The 27839-nt window shown below is 42.3% G+C and overlaps 2 protein-coding genes across 6 annotated transcripts in view; one reads left to right on the top strand and one right to left on the bottom strand.

The window, feature by feature from the left end:
• Positions 1-1121: 1121 nt before the first annotated feature.
• On the top strand, positions 1122-8303 carry ADI1 (acireductone dioxygenase 1). The gene is made up of 4 exons (NM_001031089.2): positions 1122-1260; positions 3517-3636; positions 4593-4772; positions 6524-8303. Exons 1-4 carry the CDS (start codon positions 1141-1143, stop codon positions 6644-6646), a joined length of 543 nt encoding a protein of 180 aa, NP_001026260.1. The 5' UTR covers positions 1122-1140; the 3' UTR covers positions 6647-8303.
• Positions 8304-14771: 6468 nt separating this feature from the next.
• Positions 14772-27839, bottom strand: part of TRAPPC12 (trafficking protein particle complex 12) — a 47646-nt gene continuing 34578 nt past the window's right edge. For 3 of the 5 annotated variants that reach the window (XM_004940513.5, XM_025149304.3, XM_419934.7), the window contains exons 8-12: positions 26763-26836; positions 19341-19439; positions 17797-17897; positions 17018-17105; positions 14772-15116 (exon numbers count right to left, since the gene is read on the bottom strand). In XM_004940513.5, coding sequence (XP_004940570.2) covers positions 14874-15116; positions 17018-17105; positions 17797-17897; positions 19341-19439; positions 26763-26836 — 605 coding nt within the window. In that variant the 3' untranslated portion in view covers positions 14772-14873. The remainder of the gene's footprint in view (positions 15117-17017; positions 17106-17796; positions 17898-19340; positions 19440-26762; positions 26837-27839) is intronic. The other 2 variants (XM_025149305.3, XM_046939139.1) reach the window with 1 other exon arrangement.

Here is a 27839-nt window from a genome sequence, read left to right as displayed (position 1 = left end):
GCAGTAGAAGCTGAACCTTCCCGACCGTATTCTGTTACATTTTGTTGCCATGTGACTGATGGCAGCAGAGGGACAGTCTGACAGAATGATGTCTGATGTGGAAGTGTGAATGAAGCAAAGGTGTGGAATTGAATTCCTCCATGTGGAAAAAGTTGCACCCATTAACATTCATCGACACTTGCTGAACATCCATGGAGACCAAACAGTGGATGTGAGCACAGTGAGGTGGTGGGTGGTGCATTTCAGCAGTGGTGGCAGTGATGTGAAAGAGAAGCCACATTCAGATAACTTTGAGTGCAGTAGGTGACTGTGTTGAAAAATAGCATTTTGTAGCTGAGAATTTGCTCTATCAAGTAGTGTTACTGTGCTCTTTGTATCTGTTGTCGTTTCTGTGAAAATATATAGGAGGTGTTACTTTCAGAACAACCTATGTATACACATACACATCTGTCTTCTTTCTTACTTCAAAAGTTTGACTTGGAGGAAAGCACGTAGTGATCCCAATCAGATCTCTCGTTGAAACAGTTAAACAGTGTGACAATGTACTGAAGAGGTGTCATAATCTGCAGATCATACCTCTTGTGTTCGATGTGCAGATCCTACTTACTGCGTGGAAATGTGTTACTTGAAGCAGCAATATTGAGGAAACTGTTAAGATAATAGTGGGTAAGTGGTAGCAACAGTGTCACAGTATTTAAGTTACTTTACTGCCTGAAGGACTTCTGCAATGTGGAAACAAGAAATTTAATAGGAAACAGTTTTGTTCTAGCTGTTACTAACGTTTATCTCTCATTCTGGAAATGAAGAAAGAAGAACGTGCATTGGACTATGGACAGAATGAAGGATGGAAAGTGAATAATATTTCTAAAGCAGGCTTAACAGAGGCTTGAGATCGAGAAGAGGACGTTGGCTGTTCAAGCCGTTCTTCATGGGCAACTGAAACTTCAGAGGGTACTGTCATTTGACAGCTTTCAGTGGATAGGAGTTAAAGTTTGGCTGTGTTTGTGCGTCTTTTTGAAAAAGAAACTGGAGGCCTCCCTCCAGGAGCTGCCCGAGATCTCGGCGCTCTCCCCATAGGCCGGGCCCCAGCTGCGGGGCGGGCCGCTGCCGCCCAGCCCCGCGGGAGCTGCCGGCGCCGCCATGGTGGAGGCCTGGTACATGGACGAGTCCCAGGAGGACCAGCGGGCTCCCCACAGGCTGCAGCCTAACCGCGCCGTCAGCCTGGAGCAGCTGCGCCGCCTCGGTGTCGCCTACCGCAGAGTAAGCGGCGGGGACGGGCGGCGCTGCCCGGGGGAGCGTGCCCCGGGCCGCGGCTGGAGGGCGCCGCGCGGCGCCGGGCCGCGTTGCGCTGCCGCCGGGAGGCGGGCGGGCGGGCGGGCGCCGGGGATGCGCGTCATGGCGCCGTGCCCCTGAGGCGGGAGGCCGCTGCGGGGCGGGCTGTCCCTGGGGGGGCTCCTCTTCTTCTCGCGTTGTCTACCCGCGGTCCTCAGGGCTGCCTTTGCCGCGTCTCTGAAATAACGGTTTCACGTGGTATCCCCTTACATCCGCGTTGTAAAATCGAGTCATAAATTTTTACGTGTTTATTTGGTAAACGTGTCTGCGTGTCGGCCTGGATCGCTGTGCCGCCCTCACCCCGCTCGATTCCCACCCGAGATGGTGGCAGTGCTACCAGAAACGTGTGGGTTGGAGCCGAATCCAGAGGCACAGCGCCCGCCAGGGTGAGCTGTGTCTCATCTGTACCGGACATCACAGAATGGTAGAATGGTTTGGGTTGGGCATTGCATCTACCAGTACAGGTCAGGATCTGACCTGCTGGAGAGGAGCTCTGTAGAGTAGGACTTGGGTCCTTTTGTGTGTGCCCTTGTGGCCAAGGCCAGTGGTACCCTGGGATGCATTAAAGAGTGCAGCCAGCAGGTTTAAGGACCCCTCTCCTCTGCTCTGGTGAGGCCACATCTGGAACAGTGCATCCAGTTCTGAGCTCTCAAGTCCAAGAAAGACAGCGAACTTCTAGGAGACCAGAGGAGGGACACAAAGATGGTTTGGGCCTGGACCATCTCTCATATGAGTGAAAGGTGAGAGGCCTGGGGTTATTCAGCCTGGAAAAGACTGAGAGATGATCACATCAATGTTTATAAATTTCTGATGTGCGGGAGTCAAGTGGATGGGGCCAGGCTCATTTCAGTGTGCAGCAACAGGACAAGGGGTAAAGGGCACAATCCCAGACGGGAAGTTCCACATAAACATGCGAAAGAACTTCTTTACTGTGAAAGTGATGGAACACCAGAACAGGCTGCTCAGAGAGGCTGTGGAATCTCCTTCTCTGCGATATTCAAGATCTGCCTGAATGTCTACCTGTGTGACCTGTTGTAGGGAACCTGCTTTAGCAGGGGGATTGGACTTGGTGGTCCCCACAAGTCCTTTCCAACCCTTATGATTCTGTGGTTTGTAAGAAACATTTCAAAGTGCCCTTCTTGGGGTGGTTCAGACAGAAGAGCTGCATGATGGATAATTTCTGGCACAAACCATAAATCAGCCATGCCTCAGCTGTAAAATGTATTCATTAAGAGCTCAGGATTTCTCTCCCTGATAATCATACCTCCTGGGCTCGAGGAGTGCAGCACAAGCAGTGCTGCAGAGTGACAGTGCCTTGTGGGGATGGGGATGTGTGTTGGCGGTGAGGCTCCAGCCTTTGAAGTTCTCTGCAGACTGTGCAAGGTAAGGACATGCTGCAAGAGTTAATAAACCATAGCAAATCTTGCCATTCTGAAACCTCAGGTAACCTTCTGCTTGTCTGTTTTTAGCATCTCTCCCACTTTCATAAATTTGGCATGAGAGCAGAAAAAGTGAAGTGTATCCAGAACAGTTTATTAATTTCTGACACAATCAGCAAAGACCTCAAACCTATTACTTTCTAATTTAATCTTATTTGTTGCTGCTGTGCTGCTGCTGCTGTTGTGTGTGTGACAATAAGCTTGTGTGCTTGGCAGGCAAGAGATGCTGGGTGAGGAAGCAGTGCTGGAAGAACTGGTACCAACCTATATGTGTCTGCCAGCACTTCTGAACCTCAGAAATGGCTGCAGCAGCAGCAGGAAGGCTTCCCAGATGGCTTCTGTGGGGCTGATATGGGTAAATGCAATGAATCTGGCTCCTGAATGAGAATCAAGGTGTTGAAGCAGTGTGGGAATGACAAGCTGACATGGGATGTCTGTTCTGGTTTTGAAAGCTCAGGTTTTTATCATTTTTGGTCTTCCCATGATAACCAAATAGTGACTTCTAGACTTAATAATATCTGGTGCGTTACTGAGCATGCAGTAGTTGTGCTCTCGTGTGTTCACCTTTCTGTCTTGAAAAGCACTGATATGTGCCTTGTGTACCTATAAGAAGCTAACGTAGCCACCCAGGTTATCTGCCAACTCATTGACAACAGCTTTGTTTTTCCACATGAGTATCCTGAATTGTGTTTTAAGTGATTGTTTGAACCCTTTTTTTTTTTTTTTTTTTTTGCCTATTTTTTAGTTGGATGCTGATAACTATGAGACTGACCCACGTCTGAAAGAGATTCGGGAAGCAGAAAATTATTCTTGGATGGATATAGTAACTATACATAAAGACAAGCTGCCAAATTATGAAGAAAAGGTATGCAGGCCTTTACTTTGAATGAGGATTTGCGCTCTGAATGCTGTTAGAGCACACAGTCAGCCTTTTAATGTGTGTTCACTGCATGCACTCTCAGAGATGAAATTCATATTTAAAATACGCTTTGTACTAAAGTTCTTAACTTTAGTAAAATAAATGTTGATACTATTTCTAAAACAAGGAAGAGGTGGGCCTTTTGCTTCTGTAGGTTGCCTACAAAGTTTGTAGGCTACTTTCCATCATTGTGTCATTTTGAAACTCAGAGCCTTGCAGATACTCAGAGATCCTAACCAGGATGAAGGCAGGCTGTTGCCAGCTGTGCATGGGCTTTGAAGGCTGAGACATCCTGCTGGCTGTTGCAAAATATGTCTTTTCAAAATGAATGTTAACATCATGGAATTTGAGGGATATGTTTCTCTTACAAGATGATTTGTTAACTTGGGAAGCAAACAGCTTGGCTATTTCGAAGCAGATGAACACAAGCAGTGCCAGGCCTCAAGCCTTCTAGAAGGAGTGTATTTCTCCCTGCCTCAGGGCATTGGACTGCTGTTCTGATCTGAATATTGCAGCCTGGTGGCATTTCCATATTTCCATTAAATCTGTCCTCCTACCAGTTTTAAGCCCGTTATGTTACACTGATTTCAAGTTTTTTACAAGGTGAATTACATAGTAACTTAAGTGCCCTGGGTAAGCTCAGCCTTGTGCAAAGATAGGGCGCTGCCATTCTGAATCAGTAAAGGCTGAGAAGTGTTTCAGGCAGACTTGTGCTAGTGTGGATAAGAAGTACCCGGACCCCTGGGTCTGGTTGTCTGGATTGGCTATTTTACCCTGCTGGTCTCATCTGTTAGTTAAATCACTACACTGCTGAAAGCCTTTGTCTGCTTTGCCAAATGTTTCAGCTAAATTCCTTTGCAGTTTTCCTATATTTGGTATTAATAGATACCTTCTATCCCCAGATAAAAACATTTTATGAAGAGCATTTACACCTAGATGATGAAATTCGTTACATCTTAGATGGATCTGGCTATTTTGATGTTCGGGACAAGGATGACAAATGGATCCGGATTTCCATGGAGAAAGGAGACATGATAACCCTCCCTGCTGGCATATATCACCGATTTACACTGGATGAGAATGTATGTTATCATAAATTACCCTAAATTTTGAGGACAAATAGATGTGAGTTTATATCTTATTGGTAACTGCATGCCCTGAGACTTGCAGTTCATTAGCAAAGCATATTAAATATGAAGTAGGAATATGAAAAATACTAAATAATTCACAGCATTTGAACCTATCATCTCCAGGTCACAAATTCAGCTTCATCTCATCAGCTGTAACTGCAAGTCATTGCCACGTGGTATCCATAGCGTACCTTGTGTGACAGTGGCCTGAGAGCCAAACCCTGCAGCGGTCCCTCGCACAATTGCCCCTGCTGTCAGCTGCAGTGTGGAGACGGATCCCTCTGTGTTGCGTGTCTTTGTAGGGCCAGACAGAGCATATCTTTGTACGGCAGTGGCATTCTTCATAAGTGCTAAATTCACCTTCAGGGAAAGAATGATTTAAGGCTGCAGAGCCACTGCATGCTGCTAGCGTATGCTAGATTGAATGCTGACTTCACAGGAGGTGACCTGCTTTTGGAGAATGTTTTGGCAGATGGATTGTGAGATTGCACACGTAGTCCTGATCTGTGTGCCTGCCCTTGTGGACTCTTACAAATACATTTTTAATCTTAGCATTAGCCCTGGTAGATAGGGAAATGTGTACTGTTGTCTCCTGTGTGGCAAAACTCCATTTCTGGTATAGTCCTGAGTGTGGTATAATTCCAAATCAGATGTCCAGATAATGTTTATTGTTTATGTAAATAATAGTAATAATGAAGATAAAAAAAAAACAATGTATGCTGTTTTGATGATATACCCAAGTTTTCCTGCCTACATTTTCAGGTCTGCAGTGAATCAGCTACACTTGCAAGTTTAAGGCTTTTACTTTACACAGACAAAATATGAGGGATTATGCAGTGAATCTACAAGAAGTTATGAATGTTTATGTCCACTTCAGGAGCTTTAGTCTAGAAATGTTACCTTCAAAATCTCCCATAGATTCTTTAGGTACTTCTCAACCCTTGGGTTTTGAGGCTAAATTTTTTAGGTGCCTAATTTTATTCTTGACATTGCTGAATATGCAAATGCAAGATAAGCACTTAGCAGTGTTTACAATATAGGTAGGGCCTAAACCTGTAGTGTAGCTGGCAGTAGAGGATAGTTGAGTTCCCCATAACTCAGTGGTTGAAGCACTTCTGTGGGATGTAATCCTCCATTTTGCTACCACAGCTTCATGTTCCTAGTTGGCATGCTTCTGGCTGACTGGTGGCAAGAGCTCTTCTACTTTAGAAATCTAGAGATTTTTGTTTTTGAAATCTAGAGATTTTTGGTTGTTTTTTGGCTAGTTTATGCATTGAGCTTTTGTGACCCTTGCTTTGAAGCTTCTGATATTCCTCAGGCATTTTGTAGAGATCTTGGGTCTTCTGATTTTTGTTGTTTAACTGAGCAAGTAGGAATCAGATGCTGCTTTGCTTGGTGCTGTGGATCCAGTGTGAAGTGATTTGCATAAAACAGGACTTATTTGGTTTCTTTAATCAGGTGGAAATAGTGTCTGCCCACTCTGGAGGCACTGGTTGTGATACAACATATATCCCTGTATAGGTGCAAAATCTTGTTGCAGGAGCTGGCAACAGCAGCATGCTACAGTGTTCTGGAACACGTGAAGTTTTCAGTTCATCTGGAAGTGGTTTCAGGAGTTGCTGCCTAAATGCAAATTAAAACATTAATTTCAGGATTTCCCACAGAAAGGAAATCTTAAATTACTTGTGACTTGTTGTTGACAGAACTACGTGAAAGCAATGAGGCTATTTGTTGGAGAACCAGTCTGGACAGCATACAACAGGCCAGCGGATGATTTTCCTGCTCGGAAACAGTATATGAAGTTTTTGGCTGAAGAAGCACAGTAATGATGTCTGAGACCTGACAGGTGGAACAGCCTGAAGCCGAGTAGAATAAATGTGATTGGTGTTCTTTCAACTGATTACACTACTAGTTGCATATACACTTAGAATCACAGAATCACAGAAAAATTTAGGTTGAAAGGTCATTTGGAGGCCATCTAGTCCAGTCCTCTTTGAAGCATGGGGCTAACTTCAAAATTAGACCAACAGCCTCTTAAGTTTTGAAAACCCCTGGTGCAGGAGACTCCATGGTCTGTCCAGGCACAGCTTCCAGTGCTCAGCCAGTCCCACAAGCAGGAAGTTTTTTTTATGGCCAAATCCCCTGGCACAGCTTACAATGATTTTCTTTTGCCGTGGAAAGAATCTGGCTCTGACTTCTTTGCAGTCCCTTCTCTAGTGGGAAACTGTGGTTATGTCTCCTCTCAGCCTTTTCGTCTCCAGACTAGACAAACAAGTGTCCTAAACTGGACTTTGGCAATCCAAATTGTTTCTGAAGATAAACATGATTTTCCCTGTTTTTGACTACTGAGGAATGTCACTTGTAACTAGCTGACAGTTAAACTGCAATGATTGACTATTCCTAGTCCAATGGCCCAGAATTTTTCATCCACTTTGTAGTCAATATCCTCAGCCTGACTACAATGCTACAGTGGGAAGCAGTTGAAAGCCTTGCTGCCATCCAATGTTTCCCTCTGCCATAGAGCCAGTTATTTCCTCTGAGAGGGCACGTGGCATGGTCAGGCAGAACATGCCTCTGGTAAATTGGTGTTGACCTTATGTTTCCAATCTCCTATTTCATGTGCCTAGAATGGCTTCTGTAATGGCTTGTTATAGAATCATAGAATCATTAACGGTGAAAAAGACCACTAAGATTACCAAATCCCACCACTGACCCACCACCACCATGCCCTTCTGTGCCACGTCTACCCTTTTCTTGAACATCTCCAGGGTCGATGACTCCACCACCTCCTTGGGCAGCCTCTTCCAATGCCTCACCACTGAGAAGAAATGTTTCCTAACATCCAACCTCTACTGACCTTTGAGGCTGCTATCTGTCATCCTATCACCAGTTACCTGGGAGAAGAGACCAATTCCCACCTCACTACAACCTCCTTTCAGGTACTTGTAGAAAGTGATAAGGTTTCCCCTGAGCCTCCTCCAGACTATTATTCCGTAGTTTGCCTGGGGACAGAAGTAAGGCTGGCCAGCCTCTAGTCCCCCATATCCTATTACTCTCCTTTTTGAAAGTGGCAGTAACAGTTGCCTTTTTCTGGCCAAAATGATCTCTGTGATCTCTAAGACCTTTCAGAGATGCCTTGCAGTGCCATTAGCAATCTACATTTACGGTTGCTCAGGAATCCATTTTCTGACCTTTTTTCTTGATGTTTTTGGCAAGTAGACCTGGGAGAGGTGGGCTACATTAATATTCATTCTGCTCTGAATCAGTGCTAATGAACTACGTAGGATTCTGTTTTTAATTAAAGAGAATAAGCCCTACTTCATTCTTGTCTAAAAATGTTCATAAGATAAATTTACATAATCAGCATTTTAGCATGCAGCCTCCCTCATTCTGGCCTGGTACATAAAGCTTTGGTTTTCTCTCAGCAAAATGTAGCAGTTTTCTCCTGTGATTTATTAATAAAATTAATTTGACTTTGGGGTATGTGGTTTTCTTTCTTTTTTTTTTTTCTTTTTCTTGTCTTGTGCTGATGTTCAGCACCACTGTTACTGCAGCTGTTATTCAGCATTTATTCCTTGGTCATGCTTCTCTGTAGCACTGGATAAGTCATTGATTGTGTGCCTCAGTTTCTTCAGCTGTGAAATGGAGTGGACTTAACCCATGGGTCCATCTTTCTGTAAATGCCTCGCAGTTACACAGGATGTGCTGCTCCTCAGCAATGGGCACAGAATGGTTTTGGGGTGAGTGTTCGCCCAGTTTTGAAGAGAAACTGTAAAAGCTTTTATTTTAAAAATTGGAAACACTGAGTAAAAAAAGCATGTATAGTTCTGCCTTTGGGTTTTGGATTGCAAGGTAACAGAAGAGGCAGGTGCAACCACGTGTTTGTGCTGGCAGTGCTGGGCTCAGTTGTGCAGTAGGGTGCATGCACAACCCACGCTTACAAAGTGAAAGCCTGCTCAGATCTTACATCAGCCTGGATTAGCTTTTGTGCAGGGTTTCCTAAGCCTGACTTAAAACTGAGTTACTAGCAAATGCAAAGTTTAATTAGAGTCTAGTCCTTTGGCTAAGCTTGTTTGGTTGCTGGTTCAGGGGTCTGTGTGCCGTGGCCATCGTAGCAACACTGGAGTACAGCACTAAATGTACTGAGGCACTCTGGTCCTGGGATAAATGTATAGGATTTTTCCAGGTACAGCTACAGGATTAAACAGCAGTTATTGCCAGCAACAGATTTTATTTATTTGTCTCATATGCCACAGGAAGTCATATTTCTGAATGCAACGTAAAATGGCTCCTTTCTCCCAGTACTGCTCTTAATGGTATCCAATCTAACTCAGCTTCTCTCCTCCCTTTAAACAGAAGTCAGCACAAGACTGTTCATTCCTCCTTCTCCTTGTACAGCAGTATTACCCCATGGCAGACCAGGAGCCACCAGGCAGAGACCAGGCAATGCCCTCTGCTCGTGAGAGTCTTACAGCGTGGGAATGACGGGATAGATATAGGAAAGGAGCTGCCCACCTCAATTGCTTTCAACATCCCACTGATGTAGAGTGTGACCTCGGAAACAGGGCTGAACCACCTTGTTTTGTTGCCTCTCTGGAGGAATATAAACACCCAGTACAGCTCCCATCTCCGGGCTGTCAGGAATAACACACGATAACACCGCCAAATACCATTCATCATTTTCATAGCACAATGCATTCTGTCACTGAGGGGTGGCTGTGACTGTGAGAGTCTCACTGTGAGCGCTTTTAAACACATGCCCTTTAGTGCTGTAGGTGTTCTTGAAAGGCTGAAAGCTTTGCTATCCAGAAGTATTTTTGTCAGCCAGGAAAAAAGCAATTTGGGGCCAGTAAAAGGATTCTGTGAAGAGCTTGCATGGGAGATTACACTGGGGGGAAAAATGTTAATATTAATAGAAAACACTCCAGGGAGTGGAGGGAGGACATGCAGTTCCTTTAGATGAGAAATGCTGTTTATTTTTATAGCATTTTTTTTGTCCCACATACTACATATCTAAAAGTGAGAAGTGAAATCAATACTTTTTGGTCCAAAACCATGTGTCTGTTTACTGCAGCTAGTGGAGAATCTCAGTGCATTGAAGTAGTATTAAAATTTATGTAAGTGTTTCCAGCAATGTCATGTTGGCAGCAGTAACACAGATGAGGGGAATATTTCAGCTGCTCCAGGATTAAAGAAAAAAAAGGTAGGATAAATGGTACTGCATTGAGGGGTTGGAAGATAGCTTGTAGGGTGTCTGTGTATTATTTTTCACATTAATGCAGTCTTGTTCCTAAATGGCATGTACATAACTTTATCATGACCGGATTGTGAGAGCTGCAGACTTGTTTTCTGCCATGAACTCAAGGAAAGCTGGGTCAGTTGACCATTTACTAAATTAGATGGGCGAACAGGTGGCCACAGAATCCATGACGTTGGCCTCCTTTGTTGTGTATCCCCAGGTAAGTGTCTTTGGCTGAGATAGGAGAGACATGGACCTGTTGCAGTGTGTCTGGAGGAGGGCCACCAAAATGATCCAAGAGATGGAACACCTCTCCTGTATGGACAGGCTGACAGCTGGGGCTGTTCAGTCTAGAGAAGAGAAGGTACTGAGGAGACTCGAGAGCTGCCTTTCAGTATCTAAGGGTAGTGAAGCACTGGAAAGGGATGCCAAGTGAGGTGGTGGCTGCCCCATGTCTGGAGACACTCAAGGTCAGGCTGGATGAGGCTCTGAGCAACCTGATCTAGCTGTAGGTGTCCCTGTTCATTGCATGGAAGTTGGCCTGGAGGGCCTTTAAAGGTCCCTTCCAACTCGAACTATACTGTGATTCACTTGGCGTAGCTGGAAGCCTTAGTGCTGGGACATGTCACAGCCAGACTGCAGTTAACTAACAGCATCCACACCACACACTTGGTCCTGCACATGCTGCCTGTAGGTGGGTGCAGATGAGATCTTCAGCCAGCTGGCTGAAGGAAGTGCTGATGGAAGGGCTGTCCCAGCCCGCGCTGCAGGGTGCAGAGGCTGTGCTACTTTCTGTGGTTGCAGAGCTTGTGGATGGCTGTCAGCTGCTGAGCGTGAAGAGAAAAAAATCTTCATGTATTCAGAGTATTGAGCTCTGCTAGCAGAGCAGGCACTCTCCTGCCTAGTTTCTGACTCCAGATTTAGCTCAAGCTAAAAATCTATTGGAAGGGACGGTTTCACGACAAAGGTGATCATTTAATATTGGCTGGAAGAGAGAGAAGCATATAAAGGCTGAGGTGGCAGCTGAGCACCACACTGGAGAATGTCCGTTGTTGCCAAGCAGTGGATTTAGATTTAGGTCGGACAGACACTGGGAATGTGTTCCGTTCTATGTTCAGAAATGACATCATCTGTTTGGGATTTTGTCCTCTGAAAATGATAGAAAGTCTCAAATTCCCCTCTCTCCCCAAAACAAGGTCACTGTCAGGTGTCTTGTTTCCTGAAGCCAAATAAGCGCACCGACACATCAGGGAATGAGGCAGTGTTACTATTTCAATATTCCTCGCTCGGAGATCCGTATTTGATCTGAATTGCACTCACTGTGACTTTACGATTTGATTCCCCAAACGTTTTGCATTTGCAAAAATGTACTCAGATATACTTGCAACTTGAAAACCCTGTGATTCTCTGCAAGTCGGAAGCTCTCATTTTGTTAACCGTGTTAATACCCAGACAAGACAAAGAAAGAAAACACTGAAAATTAAAAAGCTTGGGCAAAGATTCAGCATTTAAAGGGATGAGGACATCTTTTAATGCTGACTTCTCCTGCTGTTACTCTCTGTGGGATACCCCCACTAATTCTGAGAAGTTCTCTGCCATTTAATTACCTTCTATGCTGCTTGTCAGGGTACCAGTAAGTAAGTTGTGCCTATCAATGAGCCGCATCGGCTGGTGGAAAATTGGACTGAATCTGCTTCTGGTGGTGGCTGTATGGCCCTGGCACCCTGAACCTAAATAACAGCCCATTCTCTGCCTCCCTTTGTGGGTAAATTGTGAGCTGTTGTTGCTGGCTTTCAGCGTTTTCGATTTTTTTTTTTTTATTATTATTATTATGGGCACTCTCATATACATATAACAGAGGATCATCTGCAAGTATGCCCAAAGGTGGGATAGGATGAGGTGGTGTCGATTCAGAACAGCCAGGATAAGGCAACAGCTGCATCCTCCTGCCCACCATTTTACACACTCACTGTAGATGAGAATCTAAATTTGTAGTTCCCAAGCTGACTTGTAGAATAGCAGCTTTCCGCAATCATCGCCTTCAAGCCAGTGCTGGTGCTGGTTTGCATTTAGTACCACAGAACCACTGTTCGGGTGCTAAAACGTCCATGCAGGCTCCTACAGACTGAAGTGCCTCGCTGTTAAAATACATTTTCCAATCATCATGCGGGTAGAAAGCAGGGAGGAAAGTGGCGACTTCCTTGGAGCTCATTTTGTATGGAGGAGCTCATGTACAAAGAGACCATGTTCTAACATCTTTAGAGTTTGATTGGCCTTTGCTCATGACATTGAGCAACTAGAGAGGTTGGCTCTGGCTGTTGTGCTTCTACCTCTCTGCAATGTATTTAAATCTGTGTGTGATGATTTGGCCCTGCTTTCAGCATGTTACTTTGATTGCATGCTGAAGCAGAGGGAACATGTTTCTCACTGCAGTAAATATGACTGGAGATGGGGCGCTGAGTATCTTGCACAATTCTGCTGGGTGGCTGCAATGCGTGTGCTTGATGAAGTGCATTAGCGGGCACACAAGTGAGGTGGACGTAACTTACCTGCGCACACTTTGTTTATTCCCTTGTTTTGATGTGGAAAACACCCACAGCAAAGGCTTCAGAAGAATAGCGTGTCTTACACCACTATCCCGTAGAAAACCTGACAATCCCCTGGGTGGGTGGTCAGTCTTGGTACATACTTGTTCTGTAATCCTCTAAATGCACATCAATCTGAGGAAGGCTTTGGCAGCCAGGTCAGCGTTTCTGCAGGGTCACAAGCTCAGCTTGTGTGCAGCTGCATGAGCACTCACACTGATGTGAAGGATGGGGCAGGAAGAGGAGCGGTCACCCTGCCCAGCACTCTGCAGTCCATTGCAGGCTCTGAGGGCACAGGCACGTCTGCATGTTCCTTTTGGGAACATATCATGCGTCCAGTCTGAGAGCTGAGGCACCAGGAACATCTCAGAGAGCAGCTGGTCGGAGGATGCTGCTATCACCTGAACTGCAGCTGGGTGCTAGAAATGGCAGAGAGCTGCTTACGTGCTTTGGAGGATCAGGGTCTCTGTGCATAATGTAATTATCTGCATGTCTGAAGTACAGCTTATTCGCTCTTTTAATAAAAGAGGAAATTTAAATGCAAAACTTCTGCTAAGGCACATTAAGCTTTAAGGCTCGCATACAACAATCAGCTCACTCAGGCTATGCTTTCCCCAGCTCTTCTCACTTAGGCAGATGACACATGCATGCTGTGTGTTAGAACTGAGCTCTGCCCTCATTTACACCAGGAACCCTCATTAAATTCAGCTGAATTCATTGAATTTAACAGGATTGCCTGGTGTAATTAATGTTTTGAGGACAAATTTTGTCTTTAACACGTATACATACACAGCATTTAGATACGGAACTGCCTGAATATAGGAAATTCAAGCGCTTCTATATATGTTACACCCAAACCATACAGCCACATCGACACAATTTCTTGCGCTTTACAAACAGTTAACAATTTGCATACACCCAGCAGTGGTAATATGCTTTTGCATTTAAATTTTAATTATTCTGCAAGTCTACCAGGATGTCACTTGTTTAATGGCCTGCTGAGCTTGGAGGTCACCCGGTCCAAGTTTCCTCTACCATGCTTTTATCTGTGTAAAAGCATCTACTAATAAGAACAGAGCAAACATACCAAAATGAGCCCTACGTAGTAATACATATGTATTAGAATTTAGAGAAACTTGCAGAACAGGGGATTATGTTTTCAGGGTGGGTTTTTTTTTTTTTTTTTTTAATTTGACTCTGACTGGGATCATAAATTTTTATTCTCTGCGATCTGAACACAGGCTGTTATTTGCACACACAGTGAGCTTAAGGCACTACTGAACGCAGTTTCAAAGGAAGCGTTTTTATCCCTTGACTGTACAGAAGCAAAGTGGCTTCTGCCTGCTGGGTGATGGTGACTGAGGCTACTTTCACTTAACAACTGGAAAAGGCAAATCAAGTTTACCAAACTGCCACGGGAGTTGCAGAGGTGAGAAGATCACACATAACAAAGCAAAGACAGCTGACCTTAAGCAGAATGCATAGGGATCTTATGTTATTAATTTAAATGTTATTATAAAACTGTTTAACTGGACGTGTTCAGTGCTTTCAGTCTCTGGATACAATGAAGGCAGTTATGTACCGGGATGTCTTCCTATCTCTAAGAAATCCCCCCAGATGAAAAAGTGACCTATGCTGGAGACGACAGAACACTGAGAGTACTTACAATGAGCAGTTTGTTGCCAGACAGGCATCTCCAGAGGTCCCTTTCAACAACAACCACTTTGTGGCTGTGTACAGTGGTTATCTAACGACCTCACTGGAGAGCAATGGACACACAAAGGTACAGTAGTCAATATTTGGACTGGGGAAAATGACACATGCTATTAAAGCAACTGAATAAATGTGCTTTCAAAATTGCCTTTTCCATAATATACATTGTCAGTAACTTTTGGCTGATGAAATTAGCTCAGATAATTTACTCACTAATTACTGAAAAACAGTCATCAAAACAAATAAGGTCAAATCCACTTCTTTCAGATAAAAATAAGAATCTGAGTAATTGAGTGTACGTATGTATGCACAGTAACAAAGAATAACTAAGCAGGGATGAAGCTGGCTGTAGGTCAGCCCCCAAAGTCTTCACAATGACACGAGTATTAAGAGACAACACAATAATGCCACTGATTCTTTATAACTGAATAGATTTTATTTCACATTTACACAGTAGCAAGAGTATATACAACTTCTAAAATCAGCCCTGCAGGAAAATACCTAGTTGGAAATGATCTAACCTAACTTGAGACACTGAGTATTAAAGCTGTCGCCCTCTTTAACAGCCACAGCCTCTAATAGAGCCTGCTTCTTCTGCATACTGCGAGATGACTCCAACTCGTACATGGTTGTTAAGTTGAAGAGAACACTCTCGTGTAGGTAGTGTTTAGGGTCCTGCTGAACCATTCCTTCCAACTGGCGAAGGGAATCCTTCAGTTTTCCCAGATAAAGAAGACAAACAGCAGCGTTGTTATTAGCCTAAAGAAAAATAAATTGTAAATAAGCAACTGTATACATATATATACATATATATACATATATATATATATATACACATATGTGTGTGTATGTATGTATTCCTAAATGATGAATGAGAAAGGAAAAAAGAAGTCTGGAGTAACAACAAATTTACCACGTGCTACAAACTATTTTCTGTGCATGCTCAAGTGACGTGAATAGATTCTCACTCATGTAATCGTATCCTTTTCGTCTTTTCACAAGGTTTATCCTGTGCCAGTAGGACATGCTGACTTCTGTGAGCTCACACTCTAAAATATAACAGTCTAAGATATAACTATGTAGGTTGTTCTGAAAGTAATGCCTCCTTTTTTTTCCCATGGAAAGTACAACAGATACAAAAAGCACAATAACGCTCTTTTATAGATTGAATTCTTGGCTACAAAACTCTTTTTCAACACAGACGCCACCATTAGCTGTACCTTTTCACCAGAGATGAACAAGAACCTGTAGGCTGTGCTCATCTGCACCCACTGCTGAAATGCACCACCCACTGCCTCACTGTGCTCACATCCACTGTTTGGTCTCCATAAGCATTCAGCAAGTGCCAATGAATGTCGATGGGTGAAATTTTTATTACATGGAGAAATTCAAAGCCACACCTTCGCTTCATTCACACTTCCACATCAGATATCATTTTGTCAGACTTCCCCTCTGCTGCCATCTGTCACACGGCAACAAAATGTAATGGAATATTGGTGGGAAGGTTGCCATCCCACCAATATCCGCCTCTGACATCGTGGGCCTACATAATAAAAGAGGACGTATTTCTTTTGGAGCAGTCTTTGTAATACAGGACATTAGATAGTTAATTTGTTGAATCAGTTGTATCAGATTTCAGAAACTACACAGGTCTCTGCATACTGTCATATTCGTAGCTTTTTTAACATTTTCACTGTATCTTCCAACACATTTTCTCTCTGGCTTATGTATGGAAGTTCCATACGAGCAACAGGAAGAAATGATCCTATCACAAGGATACCTACAACCAACTTCTGTTAAGTTCAGCAAATAGGGCAGCCTAATATATCTTAAATGATCGTATCAGGTTCCATATTTTCTTTTCCTAACATCAGCTTTTATGAGTTACTGAAAGATTCTACTAGCACAAAGTCATATAATTTGTTTAGCAGCAGAAACTTTCATACTTCATAGCTGTAGATAACGGAATAATATGCCCTTTCAAATATTCTTTTTCATGCTCCTCAGGAACCCTTTCTAGTAGATTTCTCACAGTTTATCATATGTACAGTTCTACACTTGCAAAATAATGCAATTCATGAACTGCTTAAACTCAGTCCCCTCAGTCCTTAGGTGGCCTTGGATGAGGCTGTAGGGGTAAGCTGTGTGAGTTCTTAGGAGCCACTCACAAGAAGTTGCCACATGTACATAAAAAATGTAAACAACCTGCTCTTCTTTGATCTCCTTTCGTGATGGAACCTGAGGCCATGATGTGCAAAATGTTAAATATGTCAGGTTTAAAATGACAATATCCCTTCAATGCTGTGTGAAATCACGTTAATCTTACATACACCGGAAGCTGCCGTTTCTTTTTCTTTTGCACATTTGTGCCAAAAACAGTGAGTGCAAAAAAAGAAAAAAAAAAAAGCATTTTTGCAAAGATCCCATAAAACATAATGTTTTGGAATGCCTATAAGCATGACTAAGTATAAACCAGTTCTTTATTTCCCATCCTTGTCTGCACGTTATCCTTTTGTATACTAAAAACTCTGGCACAAACGCTACACTTAATTTTTCTATCATGCTCTGAGCACACTCTGGGTACTTATTAAATACATGTATGAAGGCATTACAACAATAATTAAGATGTTCATTATAAAAGTAGCCATTTGGAGATTTACCACAGCATTCGATGAGTCGATCCTTAAAATTTCTGTGAAAAATCGATGAGCTTCTGCAAAATTATTCTGACCGAGGTGGAGAAATGCTCTAGAAAGTAAGTGACACATGAATGAGCTCTCCTGAAAAACTCAAGGTGATAATATATTTTAAAAAGAATGGACATCATTTTTTATTTTTCCTATTATAGATGTGAGGGTTTCTGACATTTGTTCTTCACGGTGTAATCTTGAACCGGCAAGGAGACACTGATTTACAGACAAATGGAATGACGACTTGGATCATTTGGTTATTATATATTCTGCCTAGCAAAGCAAGAGTCTTCACTGTGTTTTCATTAATTCAAACGAAGATACTCTCTTCCTGGAATTATTTTTCTTCATGAAATTAGCTATGCTATATTCCTTTCAGAGCACTTTTGAATTGTATTTTCTAAATATATTAGGCCAACATCCTAAACGTTCCAAATGGAGCCGTCCATCGTGCAGCTCAATTACTGCTTTGTCTTCCATCGCTCCTTGAAACTAACAAGCAGTAGCTTTACTAGCAGATCTGACTTTAGAATAAGGGCCCCGAATCGCTTCTCCTTTCCTAAGTGTTGTAACCGTACCATATAATACAGACCTTGTGGCTCTGTATTCCATTAATTCTGATTTAAGACAGATGTAGTTACATAAAAGAGAGAAAGAGAACAGAATTGTCTCAAAGGTAGCTTAATACTCACAATGTATACTTTGCAAAACTGTATTTTCAAGCTTCATTTAGCCATTAAGTTATCTACCTGTTCATTAAAACCATAATTTGGCTCTGCAGTCCATCCAATTTGTGAGTCACTTTCTCAACGTCCTGAAAATACTTTTCTGCAGTTTTTATGTCTCCAATCTAAAGAGTAAAGAGAGCAGATTAGAAGAGATCCAGACTGATGACATCTCTTACGAAGGATAAGAACATGAAAACCTGTCAAAGGCCATTATCTAATTGTTTGGTACCACGCTGACTGGCTAACGCTTGTTATCAAACAAGATATTTGAAGAACCACACAAAGGTTTGAGAATGAACATCCAAATCAAATACGGTTTTACCAAGGCAATGATTTTCAGTGTTTGAGGAGCATTTCTGTACCACAGAGCAGTGGGGCCCCACCTCTTCATTTTTGTGAAATTTGCTGAAATTGAGCAGAGTTCAGAATTACTTCCAGTAAGACCTGATGTTAGTTCACAGGAAATGACGGCAGATGCTCACTGCTCACAACCAGAAGCTGTCAATAAGCATGAAAACGGGACTGCAATAGCTTGGTAGCTGGCACAGGACCTGTGCTCAGTCAACACACCACTTCTGGGTCATGACCGCTTGAGCGCATCAGACCAAAACATGTCAGAAAACAGACCCAGTGCAATGGGTCACTGAGGGGAGACAGTCCATCTGCAGACTGAAAATCACTGGCTAGTGGCTAATGCAGGCTGAAGGGAAGAGGGATCTGAAAGTTGGCATTCCAGAACTCTTAAATACCCTCAGTATTAGAAAACACACTCTGCCCTGCTGCACTTTTATGCCACCTTTTGTTCTGTTCATAGTGGTCAGGGAGAACAGCACAACCCTTTTAACAGGAGCCTGCAACCACAGTGTACTTAAGTCTACTGTTTGTCTGGAAACCAGGATTCTTTTTCTGAAGTATTCCTAAGATTTATTTGCTGCTTTTAACTCTGTATTTGTGGCAACATTGTAGAGGGTAAGGTCAGACAGCTTTCCACTTCTGAAATTCTTTAACGCCGTTACTTAAATGGCAATTTTGGATAGGTGAGCCAGCAAGCAGTCTATTAAAAATATACAATAAATACTAGAGACTAAAATGTACTCACTGTTTCTTCATTACATGTCAATTTCTGCTTTACAGGTCAGGTAACTCTTGACAGAATTATGGTGCTTCTTACAATTTCTGTGTGGTAGCCTCTGTCTTCTCCTGAATTCTCCACTTCTCTTAACCCCCTTTCCCACTTACTTGAAGACATCAGCTCAGGGCTGGCAGCACATCAGATCAAGGCCTCTTAACATCAGTTTTAAGTGTAGAATGTTGCTTTTTGATTAAATCATTAGCATAATTTTGTACACCACCTTTTTTGTTTGCCAATGTATGCACGTGTAATTTTAAAACGACAGGTGCTTCGTATTTCCTAGCATTACCTAATGCCACATAGTGACCTTTTCTGTTTTTGTCCACTGCCTCTACAATGTGATAGTTTTAGCTATAGTTTTACATGCAACAATTATTCACTATATAGCTGTCAACAGCAATATTACCTAGCAGATTTACGACCAAGTGCATACCTGAAGGAAAATCCTTCCAATTCCACTCAACATCTGAGGCTCTTGCTGTGGGTAATATTTGATGACAGTGTGATAAGCATCGACAGCAAGCACGTAGTCCTAAGGGGTGAAAAGCACACAACCAAATATTTAAGCTCAGCGTTCTTCAGCCTTTATGTAGCCTTTTTTTCAGAGATACTGGTAAACTGAAACAAAATAATAGCAACTTGTGAATGGGCAAAATTGCTGCCTATCACTGCAGGCTGACTGGATTCTCTGTATATGGATGTATATTAGGACTGTTAAAACAGGAGACCTTTCTTTTTTTTTTTTTTTTTTTGGAACTGGATCATATTCTGTAGTTAAATGCCAGGATGAGCATTTACTCTCTAGCTTAGATTATCCAGGAAGAGAGTCAAAAGCTTTGTGTGGGACTGAAGTATATGTAAGTGTCTCAGGGTTCAGATATAATTAACATAGTTTAATAAACTCTACTGAGAAGCTTTGGGAACCATGCACATGCTTTTGCCTTGTGAAAAACACAACATAATGTGACACAAGCTGCAATTTCCTCCATGTTTTCAGGTGACTTCAGAGAAGCAAGACCTTTCCTATCCTTCCATCCAAGCCATTGTTTCCTTCTCCCCTACCATGTAAAAACAAAATGAGCACTTCCTTCAAACAGAGATTGTTTTGGGTTAAGATAAAATGAGAGGTGGGCTGGTTTTTTATCTCACACAGACATGCATGGAGAACGCGGGCAGGTTGGCATGCAGTGGCTCTGAGACCCACTGCAGGTCACTGCTCCCGCACCCTCTGTATCATCACCAGTGGCGGGGGATTAGATACATTTGTATTTCCATTTCTCACAGGAAAGAAATGCACACGTGATTAGTTATTGCACTCCAGCTTATTCATGGTAAAATTCCATGAATTATCTACCTGGGCAGTAAATTAGAGCCTGTCTACATGGCCTCTGGCAGACATACACGAGAAACTCGGCATGTGCTCAAAGGGAAGACTTGCAGCAGGCACATTCCCAGGGCATGGGCTGCACCAGCCTCAGCTCTGTCATCAATTCAGACCAGAGTCTCAGAGCCTGTATTTGCTTATAAAAACCAGGCAAGAGCAAAGACAGAAGACTACGCTGTACTAACCCGATGCTTCCTAACAGTTCTGCCCTTCAACTTCACACAAGGATTTTCTGGTGGGCGTTCAGAAGCAAAAGATATCAAAGAATAATCTTTCCAGACTGCACAGACATCTTGGCATACTCTGTACCATACGGTTTTTTGGTCAAATTATAGGGCTCATTAAACTTCTCCCTAATGTGATCACAGCTACCGCTCGAGGTACTTTTTCTTCACCTCCTCCTCAGTCTGAGGAGGCCATGTGCCCCAGGTGCAATGTATTTCTCTTCCTGAGATCATACTTTAAATGACTGAGCCCCATTTGACCCATACACTGGGTCATCATTTGGAACATACTGACTTCTTTCACACACGAAAAACAAGAGAAGTCTTTGGAGCCTCATCTGCATATGAGACAAATTGCTCAGCCCACGACAGAAGAGATGGACTTAACCCTGGAGGTACTTTGTAGGACCTTTATTTTGCAGACAACTTGTATACTGTGTGTACTGAACTATTAAACTTGAACATCTAACAATTAACAATTAGAGTTTATTCCAATTCTAGTGTTCCAAATCATGCTTATTCATAGAATCACAGAATGATTTGGGCTGGAAGGGACCTTTAAGATCATCTAGTCTGCTATAGGCAGGGATGCCTCCCATCAGACCAGGTTGCTCACAACCCCATCCAGCCTGGCCTTGAATGCCTCCAAGGAGAAGGGATCCACAATCTCCTCATTGGCAATAGCAAGAATTCAGAGCAAAGAAAACAGGCTGTGTATGTAAAAATATAGCTGTTTAAATTCTGATTCATTCAGCATTCACAACTCAAGCACTCAAGCATGATGGAATTTATACTACCACCATTTCTCATAAGTTTATGGCTTAAGAAAAGCTCACTTTTTCTCCACATCAGCTCTTACTACAGGACTTTCTTGACTGTGGAGTGCCCCCGTGATGGGTTCTGCATAACATTCTTGAATCTGATTCCTTAGAGCAACCCCAGTCATGCTTGCATTAGCTATTAATCCCTGCAAGAGTGGCATTTATAAAAACTGAAAGATTATCTGTGACTCTGAATTTTACCTCTTTGAGAATAAGTTGTGCTTACTGAAGAAATAATTTTATTACAGCAAATTCTAGACTTTGGCTCAGTGTCTTCCATCCTGCGGTCTAAACCCATCCCTTGGCTCATTCCTGTGCATGCTTTACGCCAGTCCCCACAACAGTGATGTGCAACACAGCTGTGAGGCATAGGGGTGTTGTAGTTACATCCCCCAAACTGATGTAGAAACAACTCCTTGGTGACCACACAGTTAAGCTGTCAGAGAGGCGCTGCGGCCAGCTCAGTCTGACCATCCTGAAGGAAACCTCAGCTGCAGCAGCTGCCTGAGCTGCCTGGCCCTGTCTGCCCAGCTCAAAGCCAGGGCCCCCAATACAGGTGGGCACCAGCCCGGGCAGGAACAAGCAGGCAAACAACATCCTAGAGGGGCTGCATGGCCTTGGCCTAGTCAAGCAAACAAACCCCCTTCCCCTTTTGTATTCCCTATCAAACATTGTCTTATTTGCATTCTGTATGTATTTTAACTAGATAAGATTCACACCTCCTAAAACATGAGAGTAGACGTGAGGCATTAAGAGTCTACGCCCTGTATTTATGGATCAGGAAGCATATCACATCCTGTTTCTATATGATGGCACAGCACATAGCACCTGTGCTTATTTACCCCCCTGCCCTGCAGCACCTGTCAAAGATCAGGACCTATTTCATCCAGGAGATGAAAAGAGGTTAAGCCATGTGTGCTTAAAGCCACTCCTGTGCACAGGCAAGGCTGGCCCCAGCATGAAACAGCAACAACGCACAGTCACAGCATCCATACTCGCTTCCAACTACAATCTCACTTTGTAGCTGCTTCAGTACATGCATGCAAAACTTACCACCTACAGTAAGTTTTATATTGCTTGTACTTCCCCATACTCCCACTATTGTGGAGGCAGCAGTAAGATTTCAAGAGTACCCCATATACTGCCAGAACTATCCTATTTGTGGTATGTTGTAAAAACACCCAATCTGAAAATCCCATCTGAAGGAGCATTTGTAAAGCAGATGAGATGTTGTGCTATGTACTAGAGGCCAGGTTCTAATTCCCAGCTTTGCTAATAAGACATGGTAAAAGAACAGCTATCTGTGAGAATGACAAATGAGAGGCCCTCCCAGGAAAGTGGAGCCTTGCTTAATACAAGTTGTAGGAGACGAGTAAGAAATATTCAGTACCAGCACTAAAAAACCCAGCAGTGCAGTTTGTGATCTTAAAACTTAAAGGTGGAGTTGATGATTATCACCGTCCTTTACCCTCTACAAACAGCAACCTTTCAAATTTCCCATGCCTTCCATAGGAAATCTCAAAAGGAGAAAAGTTACACAGTTCAGGATATGAATGAGAGTGGAGCTGTTCCTTTATAATTCAGCAAACTCATTCAAAAACTGTTCTGTTAGGGCACTGGATCCACGTACACAAAAATGGCACACGGGGCTGGTTTTCCTCTGGTGCACTGTAGTGTAACTCTATTTCCCATAATGGTCACCACATTTTACATCTTTGTGTTTTTCCAACCTCACTTCAAGCACGTAAATTATTAATGGTAAGATATTTAAAAATAAGCATACATGATCATGATGTGCAGAATGCTGATATAAGGTTCAGAAACCATAGGATAAAATCAGCTTTAGTTATACAAACTCTGTAGTTCCTAAAGTGTATTTTGGGAAAAGAGGGCAGGGATAACTTATCCTTCCTCTCTACCTGGTGCACTTGGGAAAGAGTTATGAAAGCAGAGATTCACAGCGTTGTGAACCCAGAGAGTCATACTGAAGCAGCTAGGCAAAATACATGAGTCCTGCGGTCTTCTTACTTTATATCATAAAGAAAACAAAGTCCTCATGCATCAGTCCTTTGCATCATCGGTAAAAGGTGCCATCACCTCCTTTGTACAGTTTTAATTGTATTTAGACCCAAGTCAAAAACGGTTCCAATGCTTTTTACAAAAGCTAAGACAACACTGACAAAAAATCCTACAAAAGGCAAAACATGCCTTTAATTAGAGTGCATTTATAATATATATGGAAAGTACTTAAGTATTTATTCCTCTGAGAGGTAGAAGTCTGATAAGATAATGTCGAAAGCAATTTTAGCTCAGATGAAAGGAACTTTAAGAAGTTCTTAAAACACTTCCATGGTGATTTTACTAAAATGACAGACATTTTGCAATTACATTGTTGAAATGAAGCAATGCACATCATCAGCTGCATTTTAAATGAATGTTCTCTCACGCTGCTATACTCAGGGAACAGTTCCATAGCGACTTAAGCCCACAGTTCTTGTAAATGAAAGTCTACAGTGATGCATGTTAACTTGTCTCTCCCTGCCTTCCTGCTGTATTTCCACCTCCCAAGTTGCCCCCTGTACACGAGCATGTAAGAGCTGATTTATTTGCTGTGACTGACATCCACCATTTCTTTAACTTGTCACTTAGTTAAGTCACCACGCTAAGTTGTGTACAGGATGCTAGAATATGTCTAAGAAATGTTGTTCAAAGAAAAGGGGGTGAACAGAAAATCTACATACAGTCTTACATGCAGTGAAACCACCTTAAGACAGTGGTGTCGTTCACACAGGTAGAGGGCTAAGCAGGTAGAATTCAGTGCCTAGAAGAGATGGCCCCAGGGCAAAGGAGATTTGTGATTAGAAAGGAGACATGTGATTCGTTGGTTTGTGGGCAAGTCTGGTTAAATTTGATTTGCACCCCATACACAGCTTTCAAAACAGTGTACTACCTCAATAACTGAGATGTTTAGCATAATACATTGTCATAGATAAAAATCACGGTGCTAAATAAACAGAATTCCTTGAGTAACGTAAGTAACATGAAAGAGAGATGACACGAAATAAACCTAATTGGCTTTGAGGAGCAGTGAAACAGATTAAAAGATTTAAGATTTAAGAGCCAAAGGTCCAACATCTTATCTTTTGTTTGTTTGCTCTGTTTAATTTTGAAGAGTCAGTTCTGACAAGACTGATCCCTACTAAATGCTACTGAAGTTGGCCGGACAAAGAAAAAAGGTCAATAAAAAATAATCAGCTTCTTTATATACCACTGTTCTAATTGTTTTAACTTTAAATAATGATTCCTATTAATTCAATAGCACAAGCTAGCCCATACTAGTTGGAGATCAAATACGACCACAGTGCAGTTTTGTAAACGTTCACTAGATGGCAATAGATGGCACTGACTTGGAGAACGAATACCACCTTCTTCAAATTATTACATACACTTGAATAAAACGTTGAGTTTTTGAAGTGTCTTACACAACAGCAAAAATAAATGGTAGAGGTGGAATTCTGTTCAATTAATATAATTGTTCATGGGAGAATTAAAAGAATTGTGTTAAAAGATTATTTGAAGAAATTGTTTTAAACTGAACGCTCCGGAAGGTGGAGAAGATGATTGCAGTATTGCTGGTTGTTAGAATGGTCTTAAAATTAGCAAGTTTATAATTAGGCGATACAATTATTTCACTGAAGATCTGTCACGCAGGCAGAATACATTAAGTTGATGCCCTGCTCTGATTTTAAATGCAACATGGCTGTGTACAAAGATCTTTAAGACTCTCTACCTGCCCATATAGGGGTATGTCTGAAAGCTGTGATACTCACAACTGCTCCACAGCCAACACTGAGATGCGAATTTCAGAGGGGAGTAATTACACCTAAACATGCATTGTAGGTAATCTGGAGGTTACAGCTGAAATGTTATTTTCTAAATTGACACCTGTGAGGCCCTAAATTAAACCAACCTTAGGAAGTATCTGAGCTGCAGTATTTCTGAAGTACCATTTCCAAAAAGGTGCTAACTGGTATTCACAAATGTATTTATATTGCTAGCAGAAAACAGCACTAAATGGATCAAATAGGAAGAAAGGTGAGAACGGTGCATGCACTTGGAGTTGTGTGTACACGAGAAGGAAAGCACTGAAAATGTTAGAAAGAAATCACAGCCAAAAGTAAAGTGAAATTGAAACAACTTAAGACCAACATCTTCTTATTTCTGCACTCTGCTTTGTTTGAGATGGCAACTTGTGCTTTTCTCCACTTGCCTAATGAAAAAGGACATTCCTTAAGAGCTGAACCTATGTCAAGTGCCTACTTGAAAACAAACGCTTATTGATTCATTAAAATACTTGAAGGTTTAATGGACAATAGCATCTATTCAAGACAGAAATCGCTTCATTACAGTGTACTTACAAATATAAATTTCCTTTTTTCCCTAATTCACATAAAAAGGATTTCACATTTCACGTAAGGGAGTATTTGGTAATTGTATCTTACCTGAAAAACGTGTGCTTTCTGAGTTACTACAGTATTATGAATGGAGCATCAAGGAAGCCCAGTTTGGAAAGCAGCTCAGTGAACGTCAGATTTGGCATGACCTTGGGCAATCAAACAACAGGGGGCAAGGAGTGCAAATTGTGGCCTGTGAAGATTATAGTGCTGACAGTATTGCTCTGAGTCTGTGCTGTTAATTAATTTGTGAAGCACAGTTAAGCTCTGCATAACAGCAGTTTGTTGCAAGCCTAGGATGGTGATAAACCTATTTCCCTGAGCATGAGGTGAATGGCAGAAATGGTTTTATTTCTTCTGCTTGCTGAACACGAGGAGAAGCTTGTGCTCTACCAAATGCACCAGAGGGGTCTTAAAGAGTAAGGGGGAGACAAGAGAGAAACAAAACAAGACAGTGCTAGCCAGCTACTTTTCCTTTTATTCCCTTCTTTTTCCTCCCACCTATTAGTAAGGATTTAAACCTGACAGAAGATATCTTACAGCTGAGATAGGAAAGATGTATTTAGACGTTCTGGATCTCATCATATACAAAGTCTATAGTATTAATAATGCACACAAACAGAGCAACGTTATTAGTGCACACTTTAAAAAGAGCACATAATTGCTTTTAATTACAGCATTTAGTTAAGTGTTTGAAAAATTCAATTTAAAAATGCAAATTCTCTACTGTTATTGCACACTCTCCAGGATGATTTTGGGAGAAATAAGTAGATATGTTCCCAAAGAGCATTACTGCAAATAGCTATCTATTAAATAAGGCATTATTAAGTCTAATTAATTCTTCAGTATGCAAAGCCTCCAAGTACAGTCAGGTAGTCTTCCCTTATCTACACACCAGTAATTCTCCTGCACTTTCTCCAACGTTCTATTCTGGAATATACGGTACCTCTGCAGCTGCTGCCACCCACGTACCTTCATCATTAGCAGACAGTTTGCCATGGAGTACATCACCCGGCCCAGACGTGACCTCCACAGCTGAACAGAGGCTGCAAAATAAGAGCAGCTTGTGAATTTGCACAAATAAATTAGAGGTTCTTTTCTGCAATCAATTATCGGTCCTATGAATTACGATTCTGAAAGATCTCCCTCGTTAACATCACTGGGTTTTAGCCTAGAATTTATAATTCTCAGCTATGCTGCATCATCAGACAGAAATGCTGCATCTCTCAGAGGGAATTACTCACACGGTTCCGGGGACCGTACACGATGGCACAATGCAGAGCAACAGACAGCCGCTCAGCCTTGAGCTCAGGCCAACTACTAAGCACTGCAAGAAGCCACGTATTTTCCAATTTAAGAACAAAAGGTGCATAAAAAGATTAAATTGATAATGAGCATCAATTTAAAAACACATCATCTGCAGGACTAAATGCGATAAACTCAAAAATCAAACAAAGCTAATGGCATTTCAGAGCCAAAGCGTGCAGGGTGAGAAGTGCCTGGGTCTGGGACTATTTGTGCTTGCCTCTGGCTTAAGAGCTATGCAGGAAGAGATCTGCCAAGCCTGTCTGCTTTCCCCACACTCCTGGAGCTTGCAGGCATTAAAAGCTGCAGCAGCAGGTTCTTCTCTCTCTTGGTTTGCAGACAGACTCCTGATGTTTTAAGAGAGCAGTTCATAAAGATCCCTATTTTTCTTGATCTATTTCACTAGATCAATGCTAGAAATATTCCTCTAATCCTCAAAATAAACATCAGGAGCATTCATTCAGTGCATTTGGAAAATAAGAGGGTCTCAGTCAATCAGCTGTCAAGGTCACTGTAATGATTTGAGGAGGAGAAGGAAAGGGCGAAAGGGCATTTTCTATGAGAGTGGGATAACTGAGACCACTCGTCTGCATCCATACTGTAGTCTAGGATGAAAACCATGGCAGCTTGCACAGATATATTTTTTTTAACACACATAAATGCCGTTATAAATAAGAAGAGAATCTGGCGGCATGTCCACTCCTCTTTGTCTCCTATCCTGAAACCTTCTTTATGACTGGCAGA

This window comes from Gallus gallus, chromosome 3, assembly GCF_016699485.2.
Source record: "Gallus gallus isolate bGalGal1 chromosome 3, bGalGal1.mat.broiler.GRCg7b, whole genome shotgun sequence".
Lineage (NCBI taxonomy): Eukaryota > Metazoa > Chordata > Aves > Galliformes > Phasianidae > Gallus > Gallus gallus.
This window is presented reverse-complemented; position numbering and strand designations above follow the sequence as displayed.

Excerpts from the sequence above, each read along its gene's own strand:
- ADI1 (NM_001031089.2), top strand. The coding sequence starts at position 1,141 with ATGGTGGAGGCCTGGTACATGGACGAGTCCCAGGAGGACCAGCGGGCT. Across the intron at positions 1,261-3,516 it reads TCGGTGTCGCCTACCGCAGA|TTGGATGCTGATAACTATGA; the intron begins GTAAGCGGCGGG and ends CCTATTTTTTAG. Across the intron at positions 3,637-4,592 it reads TGCCAAATTATGAAGAAAAG|ATAAAAACATTTTATGAAGA; the intron begins GTATGCAGGCCT and ends TTCTATCCCCAG.